Source organism: Agelaius tricolor, unplaced genomic scaffold (assembly GCF_023055355.1).
Source record: "Agelaius tricolor isolate 1412-34295 unplaced genomic scaffold, bAgeTri1.0.p SCAF_19, whole genome shotgun sequence".
Taxonomy (NCBI): Eukaryota; Metazoa; Chordata; class Aves; order Passeriformes; family Icteridae; genus Agelaius; species Agelaius tricolor.
In genome coordinates, this window is record NW_027269279.1 from 7,239,287 (window position 1) to 7,261,266 (window position 21,980).

General features: G+C 39.3%; 1 protein-coding gene across 1 annotated transcript; it reads right to left on the reverse strand.

The window, feature by feature from the left end:
- Positions 1-3,192: 3,192 nt before the first annotated feature.
- On the reverse strand, positions 3,193-21,822 carry LOC139598116 (transmembrane protein 180-like). Its single transcript, XM_071444081.1, has 7 exons — positions 18,327-21,822; positions 17,487-17,530; positions 15,283-15,973; positions 12,221-12,375; positions 10,711-10,794; positions 9,575-9,718; positions 3,193-4,289 (listed from the first exon to the last, which is right to left on the reverse strand). The coding sequence occupies exons 1-7, from the start codon at positions 18,477-18,479 to the stop codon at positions 4,160-4,162; spliced, it is 1,401 nt and encodes a 466-aa protein (XP_071300182.1). The 5' UTR covers positions 18,480-21,822; the 3' UTR covers positions 3,193-4,159.
- Positions 21,823-21,980: the final 158 nt, after the last annotated feature.

Genomic DNA, 21,980 nt, shown 5'->3' on the forward strand with positions numbered 1-21,980 from the left:
GTGTAGTCTACAGTGTGAATCCTCAATTTTCCCAATAAAATGTGATGCCTCAGGTTTTAGCTTTTATATTTTTCAGATTTTATACTGCTTTAGTGTGTGGATCTGGGGTTCATATCAGGGGATGGTAAACGCTCTTCACAGAGCAGGTAGACAAAACATTTCCTTCTCTAGCTGAGGACCAAGGACAAATGATCCAAATCTCAGGTCCAGGAGCAGAAACAATGTGGACTGAAGAGAGAAAAACAAGAAGGATGGGACTTCATAAGCTAAAGCTGTAATTGGACAATTAACTCCAATATGCAAATGAACCAGAACTTATAAAACTGAGAGACCCCATGACTGGTCGTGCATTTTGTGACCATTCTGGGTTCACTTGGGGTGAACCAGGGCTCTGCCTGCCTGAGCTCTTGTGCTGCCCAAGGTGGATTTACTGAGGCCTCCTAATAAATCCCTACTTTATTCTTTAACTCCATCTATTCTCTGTTCTAGGTCAGCCTTCTCAAGGCAGCAAATGCAGTGATAAAAGAACTTTCCCTTCTATTATTGAAACATTAGCAAGAAAGGGATTACCAGGAACAGGTCTTTAAGGTAAACCCAGGTATCTGAAATCCTCTCCCCCACAGGTAACCCAGGAAGCCCAGCTGTGGGGTCCCCCCAGTCTCAGCTGTGTGTTCCTTTACCAAACCAGCTGAATTCTTTTGCCTGCTTGTACTACTGAGCCTTTCCCCCCCCAGGCTGGCTTAGTTGTGCCAGGAAGTGCCTGGAAGTAGTTGTGGAGATGTGCCTTATCTCAAGTGTTCCTTGCCCTTCCTGCTTGTCTTCCTGACAGCACCCATTAGGCTGCAGAGCTGGATCCAAATGTAAACATTCCTGCCAGCCATGGCAACACTGAACATCCATGAATTACTGAGCAGCTTCAAAATCAGGGCTGCAGGAGACTGGGAAGGTCTTTTTGTACAAGACCAGAACACAAGTGGGCATGTAAGCTCCACAAAACATCATTTTTCCTCACTTAAAATTAAATATGCTTTCTTGTCATTTATTCAATATTTTCACTCTATCACTGACCATATATTATATTACAACTGTATTAGACTAACATTCTTTAGTGTCTATTGGACAACATCCTTTCAGTCTAGCAGACATTTCTGCTTATTGATTTTCAATAAATAAAATTCATTCAGTGTTTTAAGTTCCATATTCTCAGAATTTATAGAGAACCTCTAAGAATGGGATTCAAGCATCACATTTCTCCTCCTCTGAGCTTACCACAGCATTTCATATTTTATATTATACACACACTTACAGCCTCTTTATCAGTTGTGAGACTATTTTAGACACTCTTAAATTATCCAGATTAAATTGAGGCATTTTTCCAGCAGTGGGAGTTCAAGCTCAGATACTGCTGGCTAATAAGGAGAGAAAGCAGGGAAACCAGCTGTTGTAAGACATTGAACTTTTGCCTTTGATCATCCTTTACTTGATTCACAGCCAAAACCAATCATGTAGGTTCAGCAGAAGATAACAAAGTTTAGTGGGTGACAGAGAAATGGAGAATAAGCAATGTCAGTCACAGCACAGTGCCAGCCTTCTATTCCCAGAGGAAACCACCACCCAAATTTAGAGCACCCTTCCAGTCCTCTTTGGGATTGACTGTTGATGCTCTAAAGGACATTTCTCCAGCCCTTACAGCAAGGGAAATAGGACAGACAAATGGGAGAATAGTGCATTATAAATTTGGGAAATTATTAATATTTTATATATTAAATAATTTGAATTGTATTTCTCAGATTTTTTTCCTAAACTGGTTTATTCTACAGTTAATGTCTCCTATCTTCAGGCTGTCTTGCTTAGAAATCTTTGATTATGTACTTTTCCTGTAAGAATTCTAGAGATGCAGCAGATTGTAGAGCCTATTCAAACAGTGCATTGAGTCATATAACTCCTTACTCCTTTCTTATTTCAGCAAATTAATGGTAACTTTACCAGAAATTTTCCAGAAAAAAATATTTCTGATTATTTCAATGAATTCTTGATGTAATTTTGACTCTTAAAACCACTTATTAGATTTCCTGTTGTATAGCATGGTACTCTTCCAGTTGTACACTATATTCTAGTAATTTAATATTAGAAATAACTAACACAGTCACCTAACAAACCCTATTTGTGGTACAATAATGTTATTTTATTGTATATGTTAAAATATATATTCTATGAAGATAGGATAAACATGGGAAATTTAGGAAATGCAGAAACAATAAAGAAAAAAGGGACTAATGTTATTACCATTTTAAAGGAACTGTCAGGGAGAAGACTTTCATATAATGAATCAAAGATTATATTGACTATATTAACTTAAATTCCTTTGACTTCTACTCCTGCCTTTCAGACATGAAATAAATACATCCAATGCAGGAAATCTTTTCAAATTCAAGCCCCAAACACCCAGGCTGTATCTGCTCTGGTATTGGTATTTACCCACCCACAGAGCACACAGGTGATGTGCACATAATGCTGTCAGCATGCACAATGCTAATGGACAACAGTGTCTCTGACAAGACAGATAAAAACCAGATAAGGCAACTTCAAACTTCACCACAGTTCTGGCTTCTTACATTTTAACATAAATCTTCATATTTCTATCAAAGGATTCATTTGGATTTCTAAATATTTAATGATGATCTCCCTCTTTTTCATTCATCGCCTTGAAAGCCCTTCACACTTCAAAAAAGGCAAGGAAATGATTATTTCTGCTCTGCAAATGTAAAAGCCAAGGCACAAATGAATGGTTTTTTTCAACTCTGGTATTTCAAATCTCAAACTTCTTCATTAAATTATGCTGGTGTCCACCAAAATGCAAAGCCATTTCTTACACTCCTTTCTTCTCCAAGTTACCTGTCACAGTTAGTGTAGAGCCTTGAAAATCAGCTTGCTCAGCCTTTTAAAACTGGGATCCACACAATGCTCTTGTGTTTTCAAGTGGCACTCCCTAAGAAAGTGCTACTAAAACTGTATTTGCCCAGGCAAAACAAAATACAAAAATGCAGTGATTGTATTGTGCTAAAGGTTTATCACTGCACATTTACACTGTGGGTATATTGGAGGAAGAATAACATTGATTCAATGGGAGTACTGTAAATATGCTAATGTGTATTATCATTGCAATGTGTGAAATGAAGAGAGGACTCAATGTTTCTAAATTTTGGTCAAAACCCCTTTATTTTATAAAAATCACAGGATTCATTTAAAATCTTAACTGATAAGAATGAATCAGAAATTAACTAACTTCAACTTGATGATTCAGAAATTAACTTAAATATTTACACACCACATGAATTAGCCAACATAACACCACTGAACAGGGAGAGCTTGGTTTAGTAACTGTGTGTGCACACCTCCATTTGTCCAAGAGCTGAACCCTACACCCACAGACTAATGCTGTCCTTGCCACAATGACATTTTGTATCAGGCACTATTTATAGGATACCTCCAAAATTATTTAAAGCCAGAAAACTGCACTGACCTTTCACCAACCAGGGATTCTGAAAGCCAGTGAGGACTTACTGAGCTTTTTCCATATTGAGCAACACTGAAGAGCATCTGAATCCTTTTCTCCTGTAGCCTTACACAGACTTTCACAGGGCAGTTAATTACTCTTGGCTCCTCCCATGGTAGCTGTCAGATTTGTCTTCATACTGGCCAGCTGGACACCATCTAAATTTTCATCTCCCTGCCATCCATGAGGGATGTCCACTGGGATTTTCCAGATTAGCTTCAGAGATCTGCCATTTTATCAATATGGCAAAATTAATCCACCAGTAGGCTTCAGAAAACATCATTCCCTGGAATTCCAGGTGCTGGGTTGGGATTCCTTTCCTTGATCTGCCACATCCTTTCTTCCAATGAGTTAACAGGAATCATTATATACCAGAAATTACTTTAAATAAAGTAATTAAGGATAAAACCCATTAACAGAAAGCAACTGAACTAGGAAAAACTTGTGTAGGCTCAGCATTAAGGCTGCATGTGAGTCACAGTCTATAGGGACTGAATGAAACACACAAACTGTGTTTCATCTTGCAATTTTGCTCTCTCACATGAAAAACTTACTGAACTCTCCTGTGGTTCAGCAGGAGATGCAGTGCCCACTGTTCCACATTTACTGTGGAGCTGCCAGGTGGCTGTTCTGGATGGAAAAGGGAGTCCAGGTCAGGATCTGCAGGACTGCAATGCAGAGGGGAACCAGACAGACCAGGTAGAACATGGCATCGTGGAGATCTAAAAACGACCTGCTGGAACCAATGAGAACCCAGCTTTCAATATGAAGATTAACTTCCATGATCACTAAACAAGTTATTTTTAAATCATTCCCATTATAAACAAAGACATGCTACTGTACTGTCAACTCTAAGTAAAAGAAATAGAAATATCTTGTGTATTTTCTAATTCTACATGCAGATATGTATTATATATTGTTTTCTCTAGGTGGGAGGAATTCAGACAATTAGCATAGAAAGAGTTCATTTTAATACAACCTAAGAAATCCTGTTCACTACTTTCCTGATTATGAAATATAGAAATCCATTTAAGCAAATTTCATCCAATTATAGAACAGAGCATCCAAAAAGCTTTAATAAGACTGAAAAATTTGGAAGAGAAAGAAAAGTAGAAAATGGAAGCAACCATTTGAACATGAAATTAATTTATTTGAGTTGAAATCTGGGCTCTAACTATCCACATAGTGTGATGTTTTAGATGCTGAATGCTAGACAGAAATAAAGATAATTGCATAAAATTCAGGTGTGGTTTCAAGGGCCATTTGAAATATCAAGCCTTATTCCATTTGGTTTTAAAATAAGTGATTACAAGATAATGTAAGGCATAGAAAGAATAAATGTGAAATTAACACGAGTTTTCTTTTTTTTGTAATGAATGCATGGCCTTTCCTCATTTAAATCTTCTCTAATGAAAAATAAATAAAAGCATCAGCAAATATGAATGAAGCAAGAAAATGCAAGAATTAAATGAGCTCCCTTTTATGAGCAGCATGGTTTCTGACAGCTCAAAGCATGCATTTTGGCATTCATCTAGTAGGAACCATTATCTACTTGCATTCTGTTAATTATGGGATTCTAATTACTTAAATATCAGGAAAGTCAACTCAAGCTGAGAAACAGCCCCTAAGTGAACTTTCTCTCCATGAGGCAGTTTATGTTCCTTTCTAATTTTTTTCCTTAGCATTCAGGGATGAAATAAGAGACTCACACAACAGCTATGGAAATGGTCCAAAAAACCTAAAATCTCTGAAAAATCCCCCAAACCTTGAGCAGGTTTTGGAATAAAACATAAGAGCTCCTCTGAATCATGAAAGAATCAACTCATGTCTCGCTCAGTTTAACAGAAAAAAATGTTTGCAACCTCCAACAAAGCCCAGATTCTGTCCTTAGTACAGAGCCAGGCTCAGAAATGAGCACAGTTTATCTCAAACCATGTACATGTTAATGCTACAGGGGAAAACAAAAGCCCACAGGCTCACAAGTGAATCACTCAATCACTCGGGCAATTGCATCTGGGGCTGGAAATGGTCACGAGCAGCCACTGGGCCATAGCCAGTGTTTATTGGCAGGGACGATCATTTCCATTTGGAGTTGTTTACTGGCCTGTGTCCAAGGGCATTTCCAGTGCACCTCCAGGAGAGGAGCCCATGTCAGGCACAGCCCTGGCACAGCTTCCCCCAGGGACTGCAGGAGCCCATGTCATGCACAGCCCTGGCACAGCTGCCCCCAGGGACTGCAGGAGCCCATGTCATGCACAGCCCTGGCACAGCTGCCCCCAGGGACTGCAGGAGCCCATGTCATGCACAGCCCTGGCACAGCTGCCCCCAAGGACTGCAGGAGCCCATGTCATGCACAGCCCTGGCACAGCTGCCCCCAGGGATTGCAGGAGCCCACACCACACACAGCCCTGGCACAGCTGCCCCCAGGGACTGCAGGAGCCCACATCATGCACAGCCCTGGCACAGCTGCCCCCAGGGACTGCAGGAGCCCACATCACACACAGCCCTGGCACAGCTGCCCCCAGGGACTGCAGGAGCCCACATCACACACAGCCCTGGCACAGCTGCCCCCAGCCCCAGGGCCTGCAGGAGCCCATGTCATGCACAGCCCTGGCACAGCTGCCCCCAGCCCCAGGGACTGCAGGAGCCCACATCATGCACAGCCCTGGCACAGCTGCCCCCAGCCCCAGGGCCTGCAGGAGCCCATGTCATGCACAGCCCTGGCACAGCTGCCCCCAGGGCCTGCAGGAGCAGCGCCAGCAGAGAGCCCACAGCCATTGTTTAACCACCTCATGAAGAGAACAGCACTCAGACACAGTTAACAGGAGGCTGGGGCTTGCATTTGGCTTGCTCTGCACACTGAAGAGGACTGCAGTTTTCAATGCTAACATTATTCCACCTTTACACAAAGAACATCTGCAAAATCACTCACACGTTCAAGCCTGATTTGGTTTCACTGGAATTATGCTGATTTAAGAAGGTAATATTACCTGTTGTACTCTAAAACCTTAAGTTATTGCAGGAATTATGAAACAATATAATACACAAAACAAGGAATGGGAAAATGGGAAAATATTTCATTAAGGGACTGGGATAAATCAAGAGCAGATCTTGATTTTATCACAATTACAGTTGAACAAGTAACTTCAGAAATTTCCACATCTACCTTAATAAAACATACAATGTTTCCCTAAACAGCCCTAAAATCACTCTGAACAGAATGACAGGTAGTTCAGTAATTCAATATGAAATCACTGACAGTTTTAAGTGCCTTCAATAAATAATGAAGAATTGCTGCCAAATAACTTCATTCTGAAGAACAAATTTCAAAAGCACTCTCAAGAGAAGCTGGTGGTAGTTGCAGTGGCTCTCCAGAAGAGGGAGGTTTTAAACTAGGCATCTTTTCCATAGCAAAGTAAAAAAAATCAAGCCAAACTAAAAAAACAAAAACCAAAAAACCAAAATCCAAACAAGAACAAATAACATCTCAAGCGATACAGACTGCTTTGCTATGATCATGGAAGACAGGAAAAATCAGGACACTCCATTCTGCAAAGCACTGCTCAATTTTTAAAGATATTAAAATAAATATCTTTAAATCCATGACAAAGTGCTTAACTTCTGTGCAGTGCCCACACTTCCAGAGGCTGAGGCACAGAGAGTGAGCAGAGGGGAAGGATCACCTCTGCCCTGCTGCAGGACTTGGTTTCATCCCAGCCCATTCTCCAGTCCAGCCTGCCAAGATCCCCCCAGTGGCAGCGTGACCCCCTGTGCCACAGCCCCAGCTCTGTGTCATCCCCACACTCTCAGTTTAAGAAAAAGTAATAACTGTTAGTAAAATCAATTGTTAAAAATAATTCAGAATGCAGCAAATAGTGTACAGACTGCATATTCTGCCTTGTCCCAGTAAACAACATTGCTGGAAGCTCTTCAGATATATTTATTCAGGGCCCAGACATTTTGTTAATGCAGAATAAGGGTCCTCTGTACTATCTTCACAATTCACTGCCACTACACCTAATAAAGCAAATGCTTTCCAAAGCACTTAATAGATATTGTAGATATTGCCAGCTTTGGAGAAGGAGGAAGGACAGAGCTGAGATTGTATTGGCATGGGTCATAATACTTAATTTTATATAATTTGTGTGTGTGAAAATCTTTTTTTCCCCAAAACAGTTTGGGTGTATTTTAAACAATCTCTTGTACCTAATTTCTGTTTGTCCTGAAACAACTTGGTCCTGGGGCAAGTGTATTTTAACTGTCTGCCTATGGCAGAAATATGAGACCAGGCAATAGGTTTTAATATACATATATATATATATATAAAGTAGTTTTAGCTCAGTCAATGGTCTGAAAACAGTGCCAAGGGCAAACTGACTCCCTTGAAACAACTTTGAGCTTTCTGGTCCTCATGGATTGTGTATCAACCCTGTACTCCATTTGCAAGCAAAGGAAAACCCATTCACACACCAAATATACAGGAAACACAGGCAAACTGCTTCATATTTAAGAAATTATTTTTGAAAGGATGGGCAAGAGAAATATGTATTTCAGCTGCTCTGATTCACTAATCTCAGCTTTGTATGTTTTAGGCTGTTCCTGGCCTGAGTGAAATAAATAAAATTTCAGCATGACTCAAGTGAAAACACAGGATTTATAGACTAAGCATTCCAAGTATTTCAACCTCTATATAATAAATTTATTGTTGCTATAGTCCAGGGGCTATTTACCAGGCAAAAAAGATTTATGACTACTGTGATTTAAAATCCATCCACAAAGGGATCATTTCTCTGATTGAAAGGGATCAGAACTGCAGTTTTTATGTTTCAAATCTGAATTTCTCTGAATCATCAAGATGAATATATTCAGCCCTCTCATATCCACTTCCAGTTCAACCTACCAGTCTTCTGCAAAAATCACTCATCTTATTTGACATTATAATGAGGTTCATGTCCTCTTCACATCATCTCACTGGCTATCTACAGAGAGCATTAAAATAAGCTGTTCTCACACATAGCCTCAAACTTAAGCTGCCTTTGCTTCTGTCTGGATGCATTTCTGAAGACCACCTGTTGTTCTTTTATGTCATGCTTGTCCTCATACATTTTTTGTTGAAAATTCTTCAAATATGGAATGTTCTCCTAACCTTAGGTGACTCATAACCAGACTTCTCTCCCTCAGGAACAATCTCCACCAAAGTCCATATAAAATTGTGTTTTATCTGTTCCTTTAGGTTTTTACTAAAGGTTTAGGAGAGCTGTGTAGCTCTCAGGATATTCATGCTGTTCCTTCAAGTAAATCCTAATCAGGACTGAATTTTCCATTTAGCCCTGACTTCAGTTATTCCTTATGTTGCCACTTCCTCCTGATGGTCATAAATACAGCTTGTGACCCTTTCAGAGTGGTTATTCCCTGTTAATTTATTTTTATAAAAGCCCACACATGTCCAACTAACCAGCAACCACAGCTTTATGCTGTATTAAGGTCTCCAGGGACTGCAATGAAATCATTAGCATTAGAATGGTAAGGACTATTGGAGCCACAAGGATCCATTCCTACTCCAGGCAAAGTCTGTCCCTCCAGTGATTATACTGCTTTCTCTCAAAAAAAACCCCAAAAAACAACAACAACAAAAAATCTGATTAACATTTTATATTATATATTTAAGGAAGTAGGTTTATGAGGTAAACAAAATGCAGATGCCAGGACAATATGTATCTTAATAGGAGCTATTAAGCGATCTCAAACATTTTCTTCTTTTATTGCAAAAAGCCAGGGGATGAAAGGTATCCTTTGCTTTTCAAAACAGGTAGATATCCTCATGTATATTGTTTAATAAATTATTTACTCTTTAAAAAACGTTTGTGCTTCTACACAGACAAAAACAACTAATAAGTATTTTTAAAATGTTAATGTTTTTGAAGTTGATGCAAAGTAATTGCTGATCAATTTTATTTTTAGATTAGAGGAGTGATTAATGTTATTTTCTAAGATTTAAAGTATCTCTTTTGAACTCACCTTATATCAGGACGACCAGGTACATTATTCAGGTTATAATATCCATAATGATTCAGTATTGTAACCACAATCATTGGAGCCAAAGATTGGGCAGGCTTGGTAAATAAAGCATTGGTTCCAAAAACCATAGAGGAAAGTGGTAATCTAAAATATTTGGGAAAAACCAAATTATTGCACAACACAAACTTATTAGTGTATTAATTACAATTGTGATTTAAAAAAGCTTGAATGTGCAAATGCTAAATATCATGATCCTTAGATTCATCCAGTTCACACATTCTAGCAGATCTACTCTCATAATGAAATTTAAATTTATTTGGAAATTAAAAGTTACAAACCTCTACAGGGTGTGTGTACAAGTATATATATAAAAATATATATACACACATATATCCATAGACAGAGCTAGGCCCTAATTCTGAACTGACTTGTACTTAAATTCAACTTTGTGCACTTTGATTAATTATTGAAGTTAAATTAGACTGAAGAGTGCATGGAGAATTAATTACAACTGAACATTTTGCATGCATAGGCCAGAAAATGAGGTAATTTTTTCCTCATGAAAGCAACAGATTTGAGGGGCAAGTTCTTTACCAGGAGGAATCTACACTTACATAACAAGTGATTGAACCCACAGGAAGTTCTGTGCACTTTGATAAAAATCCAAAAGATCACTGAGTTGCAATATGCTATTCTGCAGCAGGTTTTATCATTTTTATTTCAGGGAGATAAAGAACCAGTTAGACTTTGAAATCTGCATTTTACCTAGCATAGGCAAAGCTTTCTTAACACCTTTTCCATCTTGGCAAGGCCTCGTTCAGAAAATTCCATACATGATTAAAGTAATTCAATTGAAGCTAACAAAAAGAAAGCTACAAAAAGTGGAAGGACTTGGCTTATATTATAGAATAAGAAAAAAGAGGAATCACCTAATAATCTGTTTAAATTACTCTACTGAAGGAACTGCAGGAAACTTTACTCAAGTTCTGATCTTCACTTATGCTAAGCTGCTCTCACAAAAAGTATTTCTGTATCAAGGATCCCAGATCAGTTACTGCCTTTACTTTGACATAATTTATTACCAAAGAGTAACAAGGCAAACAGCAAGCTTAAAAAACCAGTAATGACTGACTTACCTCCTCTTGTGCTTTATTAAATCTGCATCAACAATATCTGCCAAAGGCAAATTGAACAAGCTAAATGAAGCTTGCACAATTACCCTAGAGAAAAACAAAATATTTTAGAAGTTCGTAGTTCTTTATTTACTTTATAATGAAAGTGTAACTGACATCCAACCACAAACACACCAACACTGATATTCTGTAAGCACACAAAGCTGAGATGTTCCTTAAAACATGGTGATCTATCTGAAAGCATTATCAAATCTGTTCTTAGTTGAGAATTAGAAATCAATATGCAAAACTAAAAGTGGGGGGTTTTCTTCTTTTTTTTGCTGGGCATTGGTGTAAAAGGTCGTGAACACTTTGACAAATAAATTTACATTATCAGTAAATGTCATTTAAAATGATCAGGAGAAAAGACCTCAAAAAAAGGGGAAACTGAAAATTTGCTCTTGAAATCTGGAAAAGACATGACCATGTGGAAGATAAACTTCAAGGTGGAAGAATTAGAATAGAAAGAATAGTTTACATGCATTCCTAGATCTGTATTTACAGTGTATATAGATGTATATAGATATGCAACACACACATAGAAACACACACATACAAAGCTGATTGTTAACAAATAGCCAAATGAAACAATAAATTAAAATATTACAATTTCTGTGTCATTAAACTTTGGGTGTGATGAGCTTTTACTAACAAGGTGCTTTGAACAACTAGCACTTTAAACATACAGTCTTTAGGTACCTCAGAATTTTTTCTTGGAGAAATCAAAACACATCTTCATCATTTAAAACATGCAGATAACGAAATTCAATTTATTGTTCACACAATTCAGTGTTAGAGTAGCCCACGACTGCAATACTGAAAATAAGAAAGAAAACGGGGTGGGGAGGGAAAGATGAAGAAAAAGAGGGCAGGAAAGAACATGGAGAAAGACAACAATGAAAGAGAACATGAAGAAATAAAAACAAACTGCTGTAACAGTATTCTGCTACAACCAAATAAAGTTTTGCATGTATCATTATGTACTTATGTGAAATTGCTCCAGCTTGGCATCCCACACGGAGCACAGTGTAATGGGAGTGGGCTCAGTGCTGGGTACCAGCCTCAGTCACCCAGAGCTGCTGCAGTGCAGCACACAAGGGCTCCAGCAGCACAGGTGAGGGCTGAGCTTTCCTAGCAAACAGTCCCTGGGGAGAGAGACTGATCCTCTGCTGGGCTCTTCGTGAGATTCTCCTTCCCTTGCATCTCAGGGTACAGTGACTGGAGGCACGTGCCTGCAAACCGTAATTGCTGCTTGCATTTACAGCTCTTTTATTTCAAGCAGAAAATAAAAGCTGAAAAAAAATAAAATGAACAAAAAAAAAAGCTGTAACTGGAGTTTTCAACTTTTCTGGTAAGTGAAACAGAATGCAAACCATGAAAGCAGAGGCAGAATCTTCATGGTAAATAAAAGCAAGTGTCTGCTCTGTTAGAAGTATTTCAGCTGTGTCTATGAACAGGGAGTGGATTTACTTACATGTTTGTTGTGACATAAAATGCCAGCAGATAATAGTGTTCTTGCCCTAGAAGACACATGACAGCAGCAGCTACTCCTTCATAGTAAAAGGAAAATAAGATGATTCTGTAATAACCAAACTTCTTCAACCAAGCATGACTAAGAAGAACAAGGCACTGAAAAGATAATATATACACATATAAGATGAAAAGGTACAGAACAGTGTCTCAGCATTAGGACAGCTATAAAACACAGACCTGACATAATTAATACCCTTTAAAGAAAAGAAAAAGAAAACAATGACCCTTTCTAAGAAGTTCAACAAAATAAAAAAATAGAAATTGAACAAAGACAACTCTCTACTGGCTCATTCTATGCCACTTCTACTAGGTACAGTCTCCTTTCACTGAAAAACTAGCCACTGAGAACTGCTGTATCCTGAGGGAAACAGTTCCCCACAATGCCTAACTATTATTTAATGCTCATGATCTTTACTTTAGATATCCCTTAAAGTATTAGCTCTGCAGTATGGTAACTGTAAATCAATCATCTAGCCACGTAACTGCTGAAAAGATGTATTTTCAGTGATTGCTTTTCATCAATATTACTATTTTCATTGACATTTATAGAAATCACACATGATTTTTAAGTTGGCAAAGCAAGCTCACCAGGACAGCTTTAACCAAGCAAGTCAGAGGCTTCACTAGCAAGCACAGAAAGGCAGAGGCCAGTGCTTGTGCACGGCTGAGTTTTAATTTTGCCAATCTTGGCAAGGAGCAGATTCTGAGAATCTAGTGACTGGCTAACTCATGAAAATTATATAAAGTGCTGATTAGAGTATGAACAAAATTGAAGTTCTACATTGCTCTTCACTTTTCAGTTTCAATAGGACATTCTCTAATGAATTATGTTCTTTTCATTAAGTGGGCCTTTGTCACCATCTACATGTACATGGTCCTCATGTCTGTCACAAATATACAAAAAAGATCTGTGGATCTGTATAAAGACCCACATTTTCTCCTTTCTTCTGTGTTACAGAGATGAACTGTGTAATATTCAGATGAAGAACAGGAAAGAATTTTCCTTGTACAATTGTTCCCACACTGAACTGCTTTAACATAACAAATAAAACCAGGATGCTACGGTCAGACAAAGATTACCATGGCAAATGCTATTGTATAAAAAGCTCAAGATTTCTACTTGATCAGGGAGGTAAAACAAATGTGGAAAGGTGGTATAAGAAAAGTATCTTGTTATAAGGAATTTAAAACATACTCCTCCCCCTGGCTGTTTTCAGGGATTTTGCTGAAAAGTGCCTCCACCAAAAATACTAAGGGATCATGTAATGCCTGCTATTATAAACACCATGTTCCTGTCTCCCTGTAATTGCAAAATAACTCTGTCTCAGGAAGTACTTATGACTTAGAAAATTCCTCACTACTTGCACGTCTTTAAGACTGTGTGTTTGTAAGGAAAATACTAACAGTGATGCAAATTCAGAATTGTTTGTCTATGTTACAGCAACATTTTCCTTGTGGGCAGGTTGTGTTCCTCATCCACTACTAGAAGGAACCTAAGTCAGAAGCTGAACTCTAGTAGAGGCCACTGAAGCAGAGTTCATAAGAAGGAGCTTTATTTTACAAGGGTTGGGTGTTTTTCCAGTAAGTGAAGTTCAGGACATTGCCATCAGAGAATTCTCTTATTGTATCTTGAGCTCAAAGGGACAAAACCTGAGAAAAATAAGGTCACAGCAAACCCTCCACGGTTCAGTGACCTTCTAGACAAAGAGTCTCTGGGGAGCAGAGAGGGACGCAGCTTCTGAAAGATTGTTCTTTTCACACTGTCACACTGATTTTATCAATTAAAAAGTGATTGCTATATATTAAGTGTAAAATTATTTAATCTTTCCTAACTTCTGTAGCTTCTGATTTGTTTCCAAAGTTCATTACCTAAATGCCTGAGGTATAGGGGAAAGCCCCAAAACTATTAAAGCTGTGATAAGGACAAAAGTTGAAATTATAGATAGTTAGGAGTTATGGAACAGAAGATATATTCAGGATCTCTATGTTTTATATGCAAAAGCCCAAATGGGAACTGAAATTGAGCTGTGAATTCCAGTTGCATTTTCATTTATCTTCTTATTCATATTACTTATCAAAACCCATTCCAATTTAATGAATATAACGGCCCGATTTTAAAAAATTCTCAACACCATCAGCACCTATGATGAATGTCAGGATACTCATACTTTGAGTATCCTAACTTTCAGCATCCAACAGGTAAACACAGAGAAAGTTTTTAAAGATCTAGAGAAAGAAGTTAGAAGGCAATGAACAGAGGATTTTTTTATTTACTGCAAACAAATATGGTCAAATTCTGTGGGATATACTTTTGCTGCTTGTTTTCACACATTACTCTTTTGGGTTCTCTTTCTCTTTTCAGTTCATTATTCCTCCCCTCATCCCTGACTGGGCTCTTAAAAGGATGTCTCTCTTCCCCATAAATACTGCTGACCAAGAGACCAATCAACAAAATAAATGGGAATGTACTATTCTCCAAAAGCAGCTATTTAGAGTTTTGTTTGGTTTCCATGACTGAGATACCACATATTTTAACAATGCTTTCAATACTTTATAATTTTTTTCTGGTATTTTGAGCATTTTATTTCAGAAACTTCCTGAAGAAGAGCTTAGTCTTTCATTTTTAATACACAGCATTGGAAAACAAAACAAAAAATAATTCAGAATTCTGTAGATTTGCTTTAGAAATGTTTGATCTTGGCCATGTTTTTCATTCCTTTATGCTTAGGTATTATAAGTGCTGGAGGATACAAAACATTCATTCCTTGCCTACTCAAGTCTCACATTGTTTTAAACACATGTTCCACCAGCCTGTCTGTCTGCTCTCTCTACCTCTTAAACTTGATCAGCCTGCACTGAGGTATTTTCTTCTAGAGTGAGATTTAGAACTCATTCTGGCAAAAGCCTTATGCCAAATACAGCACTTTTTTCAAGGTTAAATGGATACCGTGAACTACTAAAACAACAGGTTTTCATATTCAGAAATAAAGTATGTCTACCTACCTGAGGACAAATAAAACCTGCTCCATACATGATACTTCTTACTGAGGAAGAAAGGACATCCTTAGGAATAAGATTATCCATGAAGATCATCATAAAATTGTTGTAGAAGGCTAGGTGGAAGACTTGGAAGAAGTTCATTGTTACAAAACATAGGAAGTTCTTCTCTGTCATAATCTGTTTGGTCAATGAAATTACTGAGGCCAAGGAGAAAGCTCCATTACCGTTTTCCAGCTTAGCATCCTCCGTGTGAATTTCCCTCTGCTCGTACTGACTCGTGCTGTATTTACCTGTGCAACACATACAAGCTGTCGCTAGCGCTGCGACCAAAACAACGAAGACCTGGAAACACCCAAAGTTTTCCATATTATCAGAGATGAGCCCACAGAAGAGAACGCTGGTGGAGCCCAGCAGCGCGGCCACCTGGCTGTACCCGATGAGGCGGAGCCGGCCGTCGTGCCGGGGGCAGCTCTCGGTGAAGAGCGCGCACTGTGCCAGCAGCACGAAGGTCAGCAGCCCATCGAAGGCACACAGGGCCACGATCAGGTGCAGGCTGCAGAGCCAGTCGCCCTCCCCATAGAGCCTCCAGGGGAACCAGGGCAGCAGGAAGGCCAGGCCGTACAGGGGAGCTCCGTACAGGATGGAGAACTGGCGCCGCGCGCAGCACTTCAGCCGGGAGTTGTCCTGAATGTACCTGGGAAAAATGCGGATTTTATCGTTGGCTTTGTGCAAGAATTAGAATGAATATTGGATGTGTTGGGTTAGAAAGTTATGCTCTGTTAATTCTTGTGGCCTCACTTCAGCCGGGAGTTGTCCTGAATGTACCTGGGAAAAATGCGGATTTTATCGTTGGCTTTGTGCAAGTACTAGAATGAATATTGGATGTGTTGGGTTAGAAAGTTATGCTCTGTTAATTCTTGTGGCCTTGGTTTTTTTAAGATTTACTAAGCCTTCTGATGTTTACATTCTTGTAGCAAACTTTCTCACACACCTTCTTTTTGCATTCTTTTATGGAGGAGGAGAAATCTGATGGACTGTTAGTTTGTCCAGTGTCATTGGAGAGGTGGCACTGTCACCCTCCAGTCCACTGTCACTTTTGGAAAACTATAAATGTTGGAGTCAGAAAATAAACTTCCCTTTTTCTTCACCTTGAGAGCAGCGGTGCGTGCGCTCGTGTTGTTTCATGTCCTATGGCGACATATTCTCTTAAATAGTGAGTTAAATATAGTTTTAGGTTATAACAAAATGTTAAAATAGAAACTATGCTATGTAGGATACTTTTTTTCTAAAAGAAAGGACTCACACTGAGATAACAGTCACAGGACACCTACACCTTTCAGAGGAGGTGTAGTGGTGTTTGCAGGGGTCCCAGGACAAGGGAAGAGATGAGAATCTTGACTCCATGTTTCAGAAGGCTGATTTATTATTTTATGATATATATTATATTAAAAGAATTATATATTAGTTATTATTTTAGTTATTTAGAATATTAGTTATTATTATAGAAATTTATATATTAATTATTAATGGTATATTATAAATTATGTACACTAAAGAATAGAAGAGAGGATTTCATCAGAAGGCTTGAAAGGAATAGAAAGGAATGATAATAAAATCTTGTGACTGCTCACAGCCTCGACACAGGTGGCTGTCATTGGTCATCAAGTAAAAACAATTTCACATGCTGGGTAAACAATTCTCCAAATCACATTCCAAAGCAGCAAAACATGGAGAAGATTACGCTTCTCAGCTTCTCAGGAAAAAAGATCCTAGCGAAAGGATTTTTCATAAAATACGTCCATGACAAGAAAGAGAATTTATTGCTCCATTTTCAGAAGAAATGAACTTCTTCCCACCCCTCTCGGGCAGGATGACGCTGTTAGGATTATGAGGAAGAAGTTGATGATGACCAGACAGAATTCTGTGTTTGAATGGAATTTATGCATCATGTATGAGGTGTATGAATATGGAAAGGGCTATTGTTTTTAAGGGTTAATCCTCTGTTAATGTGGGTCCTTTTTCTGGGCTTATGCTGCCCAGAAAAGGTACCCGGGTGTCTGTACCTCTTTGCTTTTATTGTTTCATATTGTCCTAACTCAAATTGTCCAAATTATCATTACTCTAATTGTATTACTATTTTTATAAGCATTTTATTACTATTAAACTTTTAACATTTTAAAAACAAGTGATTGGCATTTTTCACATACCCAAAAAGGGGATCGTTGATGGCGTTCCAGATCATAAACACAACCTGCCACAAACAAGGGAATTTGTCACTACTGTCATTCTTCTACAGAGATTCTGCAAACACAGCGTATTTATTTAAAAGAAACTTCTATTCAGACAATAAATAAATACATAGAAAAGCTACTCAGAGTAGAACAGGTCTTAGAGTCTTAGTACAGCTACTTAGGTCTTAGTAACAGCTACTTAGAGTCAAAACAGACTCTAAAACAAATTCTTATGGGTATTCATAGGTTTAGAGAAATTTTGAGAAAATAAGATTGAGTAAGTAGGTAGGTGACCAACTACATGTGAAATAAAGTGTCTCTAGGACTCCACTCTTTCAAACCTTATAGATCTGGGTTTTCATCCTGCACAGCTCAGATATTACTCTCACAGTAAGTTAATTCAAAACATGAGCTGGCCCATTACTTTCAGGAGACCATTTACAACGTGAGCTACTCACATGGATAATGACTTGCAGGATAAATGCAGACTTTAAGTACTTAAACAGTTCATAGGAAAGCACTAATGTCAAACTTATCTATGGAGCTGAGGGGCAAAATCAGTTTAGAAAATTACTTCAAGCTATCAAACAAAAATCTTTTCAGCAATTAAGTCTGGAGATTTTTACTCTACAGACTGTAAATGATGTGCTTTATGTGTAAGTTCCCTTGTTTATGGATTAACTAAAGTCAAAGATAATTTACTGTTAATTAATTGCAATGATTCCAGAATTAATCTGTCATTAAAAGGATCACTTTGTTGCAACAACACTGATGCATAGCACAACATGGCAATCAAAATATTCCATTGTACAGTACCTGTGCCACATGAAATCCCGTTTCTGAAATTTTGTATCGGTTTAGGAAAAGCTTAACGTAGTAGAAATTAAAAATGCTGTTCATCATTCCAGCACCTAAGGTAGTCATAGAATAGGCCACTGCATTAGCATGAATTCCCCAAAGAATCTTCATCTTCCAAGAGTACAGCTCTCTTCTTCCTCAAGTTACAAAAGAGAATTACAACAATTAGTAGAATAATTTTCCGAATTAAAATAACACGGGGGATTTGCTTGTTTCAGAGCTGCAGAAATGTACTATTGGAGGAAAATGTTCCCATTCTTCCTTTTTTGTTAAATCAGAAACACATTTCCTGAGTGATAAGAAACTGAGCCCAAAATAATAAGTTATTAGATGACATTTCTAAGTATAATCAGTATTTAAAAGTCAATGGAACAAGCAGAGAAAAATTTGAAAGAAACCCTTCCTAACTGATGTATAAAACCACTTAAAAACCTGCTCTTGCAAACACTCATCTTGGTGTAGAGTTCAAAGTAATTGCATACATTTTAGATCTTTCTTGGTAGCTATATATTCTTAAAATTATGGACTATGTTGGAACAAAGTGACTCAACTCCTTATGTATTCCAATGCTATGAATGTCAAATGCAGCATGCACGTAGGTGAATATTTCTTTCAAAACAAACACCAAGTTTTGACCTTCTGTTTTAAAATACTAATTGTTAAGAAATCATGGAAACAATATTTTCACCTAGTAAACCATAAAACAATTAAAACAAAGCACCTTTAAATTAAAATGTTCATGATATGGAAGAGTTCATGTAAATAAAACGTAGCAAGTAGCACACACACCATTTTATGTGAGCCCAAATAGCAGAGATTCAGCCCAAGAATACAGATTTCTTTAATCTACCATTCAGATATTCAGCCAACAATTGTTTAAGATGCTGATCTTTTCCATCAATTATCTTAGCATGTTTGGTGTAAACTATGCCATGAAAGGAGCCAGTTCCAGAAAACCTCTACCTTTCAAAGCTGTTTAACAGCTACCTAAAAGTAGCCCTTGGCCATACATCATTATACTTGATTCTATAAGCCCAATACATGATTACTCACAGGTATCTGGTTTTTAACTTATTCATTTTTACATCTGCTGATGGAAGCTGTCTGCTATTAATTTTGATACCTCAAGTTGAAATTTCAGCCTCACTATGCAGAGCTTTACAACCTGCTTTATGCCAATAGTTCACACTTTGCTCCTCTGCATATCAACTATTTTACCGTAAATGCAATTTTCACATATCCATCAAAACACCTGCTTTGAATATCTGCTTGATCAGCAGCTCTACAAGCAGCTCCTCATAAAAATAACCATGGAAGAAACAGGAAATGAAAGCCAAGGCTCCTTCCAGCCTTCCTGTGGTTGACAAGGCGGCTGAAGAGAGGCTGCTGTGCAGGAAGGGAGGAACTTCCGAACCACCACACAAAAGCCACACATCAGGTAGGGACTGGGGGAGATGGAACAGGCAGCTTTTCCATCCCCCCACCATGGGAAATGAACTCTTGAACAGCAAATAAAGTGAGGATGCACTTTTGCATTTTTAAGATGCTGTGATATGAAACATGATGCAAAGAGTAGGTGACTTCATTTTATAGCTAAGAAAAAAGTCAAGCTGACAAACAACTGGAAGCCTATGATTTGTTTTATTAAAGCCAATTTACTTCTGAGAATGTGATTGATTTTTTAAAATATTTGAGAATGACCATGATGTAGATCTTCAAACTTATTTTTCTACACTTGTTAAGACAATACCATTTTCAGGGGACAAAATTTTGCATTTTTGTAGCAAGTTTGGTTTCACAATCTTTTACTGAGAAACCTAAAATTAAGGAAAAGGTTACTGAAAAGATGTGCAATTGAAATGTTTCTTTTTAAAAATAAGTTTGATATGAATATGAAAGTCATTACAATGAGTATGTTATTTGCAAATGTCACATTGGATCTTTCAAGCCTTCACAAATATATTTAATGAAATTACTTATATAGTGGATATTAGGGCTTTTGGAAAGGTAGGCATTTCACTTCTATATCTACCTGAGCATCCTGCACAGGTCTTCAAAATAGAGAATTGGGAAACTTTACTTTCCTTCCAATTCCACAAGCATGAGGAATGAAAGTGCTTCACACGAACATTACCAGCAGTCATTTCTAAATTGTTTGACTTGATTCCTTCTGACACAAATAAAAAATAGTCCCCATGGAAAATCTGAAAGATATTTGAAACTTCTTCAACAAAAATCTCTTAACAATGCACAAACTGGTCTCTAGTACCATGACTAATTGTAATATGCAGGATCTGACACAACTCTACCCTAATTGGTACATCCAGTCATGCACCTTGTTTATGAAATAGGTTCAATTAGAACTTGAGGTACCACACTTCCTTCCCCAGATGTTCCCTTTAATAGCACTACAATGAAATCATGCATGAGCATCCCCTCCCTCTTCTTAATAGTCAGCCTTTATATTGAGCAGGTTAAAGCACTGCTGAACATTTTGTGACTCACAGAAGGCAAATCGGTTTCAGAAATTTCTAGTGGTTACAACTGTGTTAATACTCAGAGGCCGAAAGAACAGGCTGTTCGGGCCGGTGAGATGCACTGTGACATTACCTGCGTTTCTCCCACAGCAGGATGACAACTGCTAAAAGAAATTAGAGCAAAAGCCTAAAGAAGAAAAGTGGATTCCGAGAAATAATAGCAAACGTTGCCCGGGGCGCCCTAGCTGACATCCTGCCCTGCCGTTCTGGGTCCCAAACCGCTGGGTAATGCTCACAGCCCGGACAGACTGGTCGGACACACGATCTTCCTCATCCTTCTGACGTGACTGCACCACATCAAGACGGAAACCAGAATAAACGCGCTGCTAGTCCCGAGGGGTAGCACTGAGGGAGGCGCTCGGGGGTGCCCACAGAGGCAGCCGGGCTGCGGCACCGCCGGTGCCCGCTCCGCCGAGCCCGCGCTCCGGCCAGGCTCGGGGCGCTCGCAGGACTGCACCTTTGGAAGGGCTCGTCTGTTAAGAATGGGGAAGTTACGCTCGTTTTTCTCAGCAGGTCCCTGGACAGGAAACACGGCTCTCTCCGCTTTGTGCGGTAAAGAGGCGAGAGCGAGCGGCGGCCGCTCGAGGGAGGTGCGGGGATGGAGCCAGCCCTTTGCGGAGCGCAGGCTCTCCGTTCCGCCCTCCCCTCCCGCACGCCGGCGGAGAGGCGGCCCGCACCTGGACGCCACGCTGGGCCCCTCCTCACGGGCTCTTCCCTCAGCGCTCCCAACGCGGGGCAACAACGAGCCCCGGTTTTCCCTACGCCAAGTCGCACTGTCCCACCCCGGCCTGTGCCAGCTCTGCTCCGCCACAAGCCGCAGCCGACATCCCTCAGCAGCCGCGCCCCGCCATCAATGCCCCTGAGCGCCGGCGACCACCGCCCCTTCCAGCGGCACCGACCCACCTCTTGTGACGGGAGGCTGCGCACCGCGGGGCGGGGCGGGGCGCGGCTGCCCCGGGTCCGCCCTCTCTTCGCTCTCATTGGCCGCTTGATATGAATTCGCCTTATGATTGGTGTAACCTCCTTTCGATCTGTGCGGCGGGCGGCTCCCCATTGGCTGCCCGCCGGCGAGGCG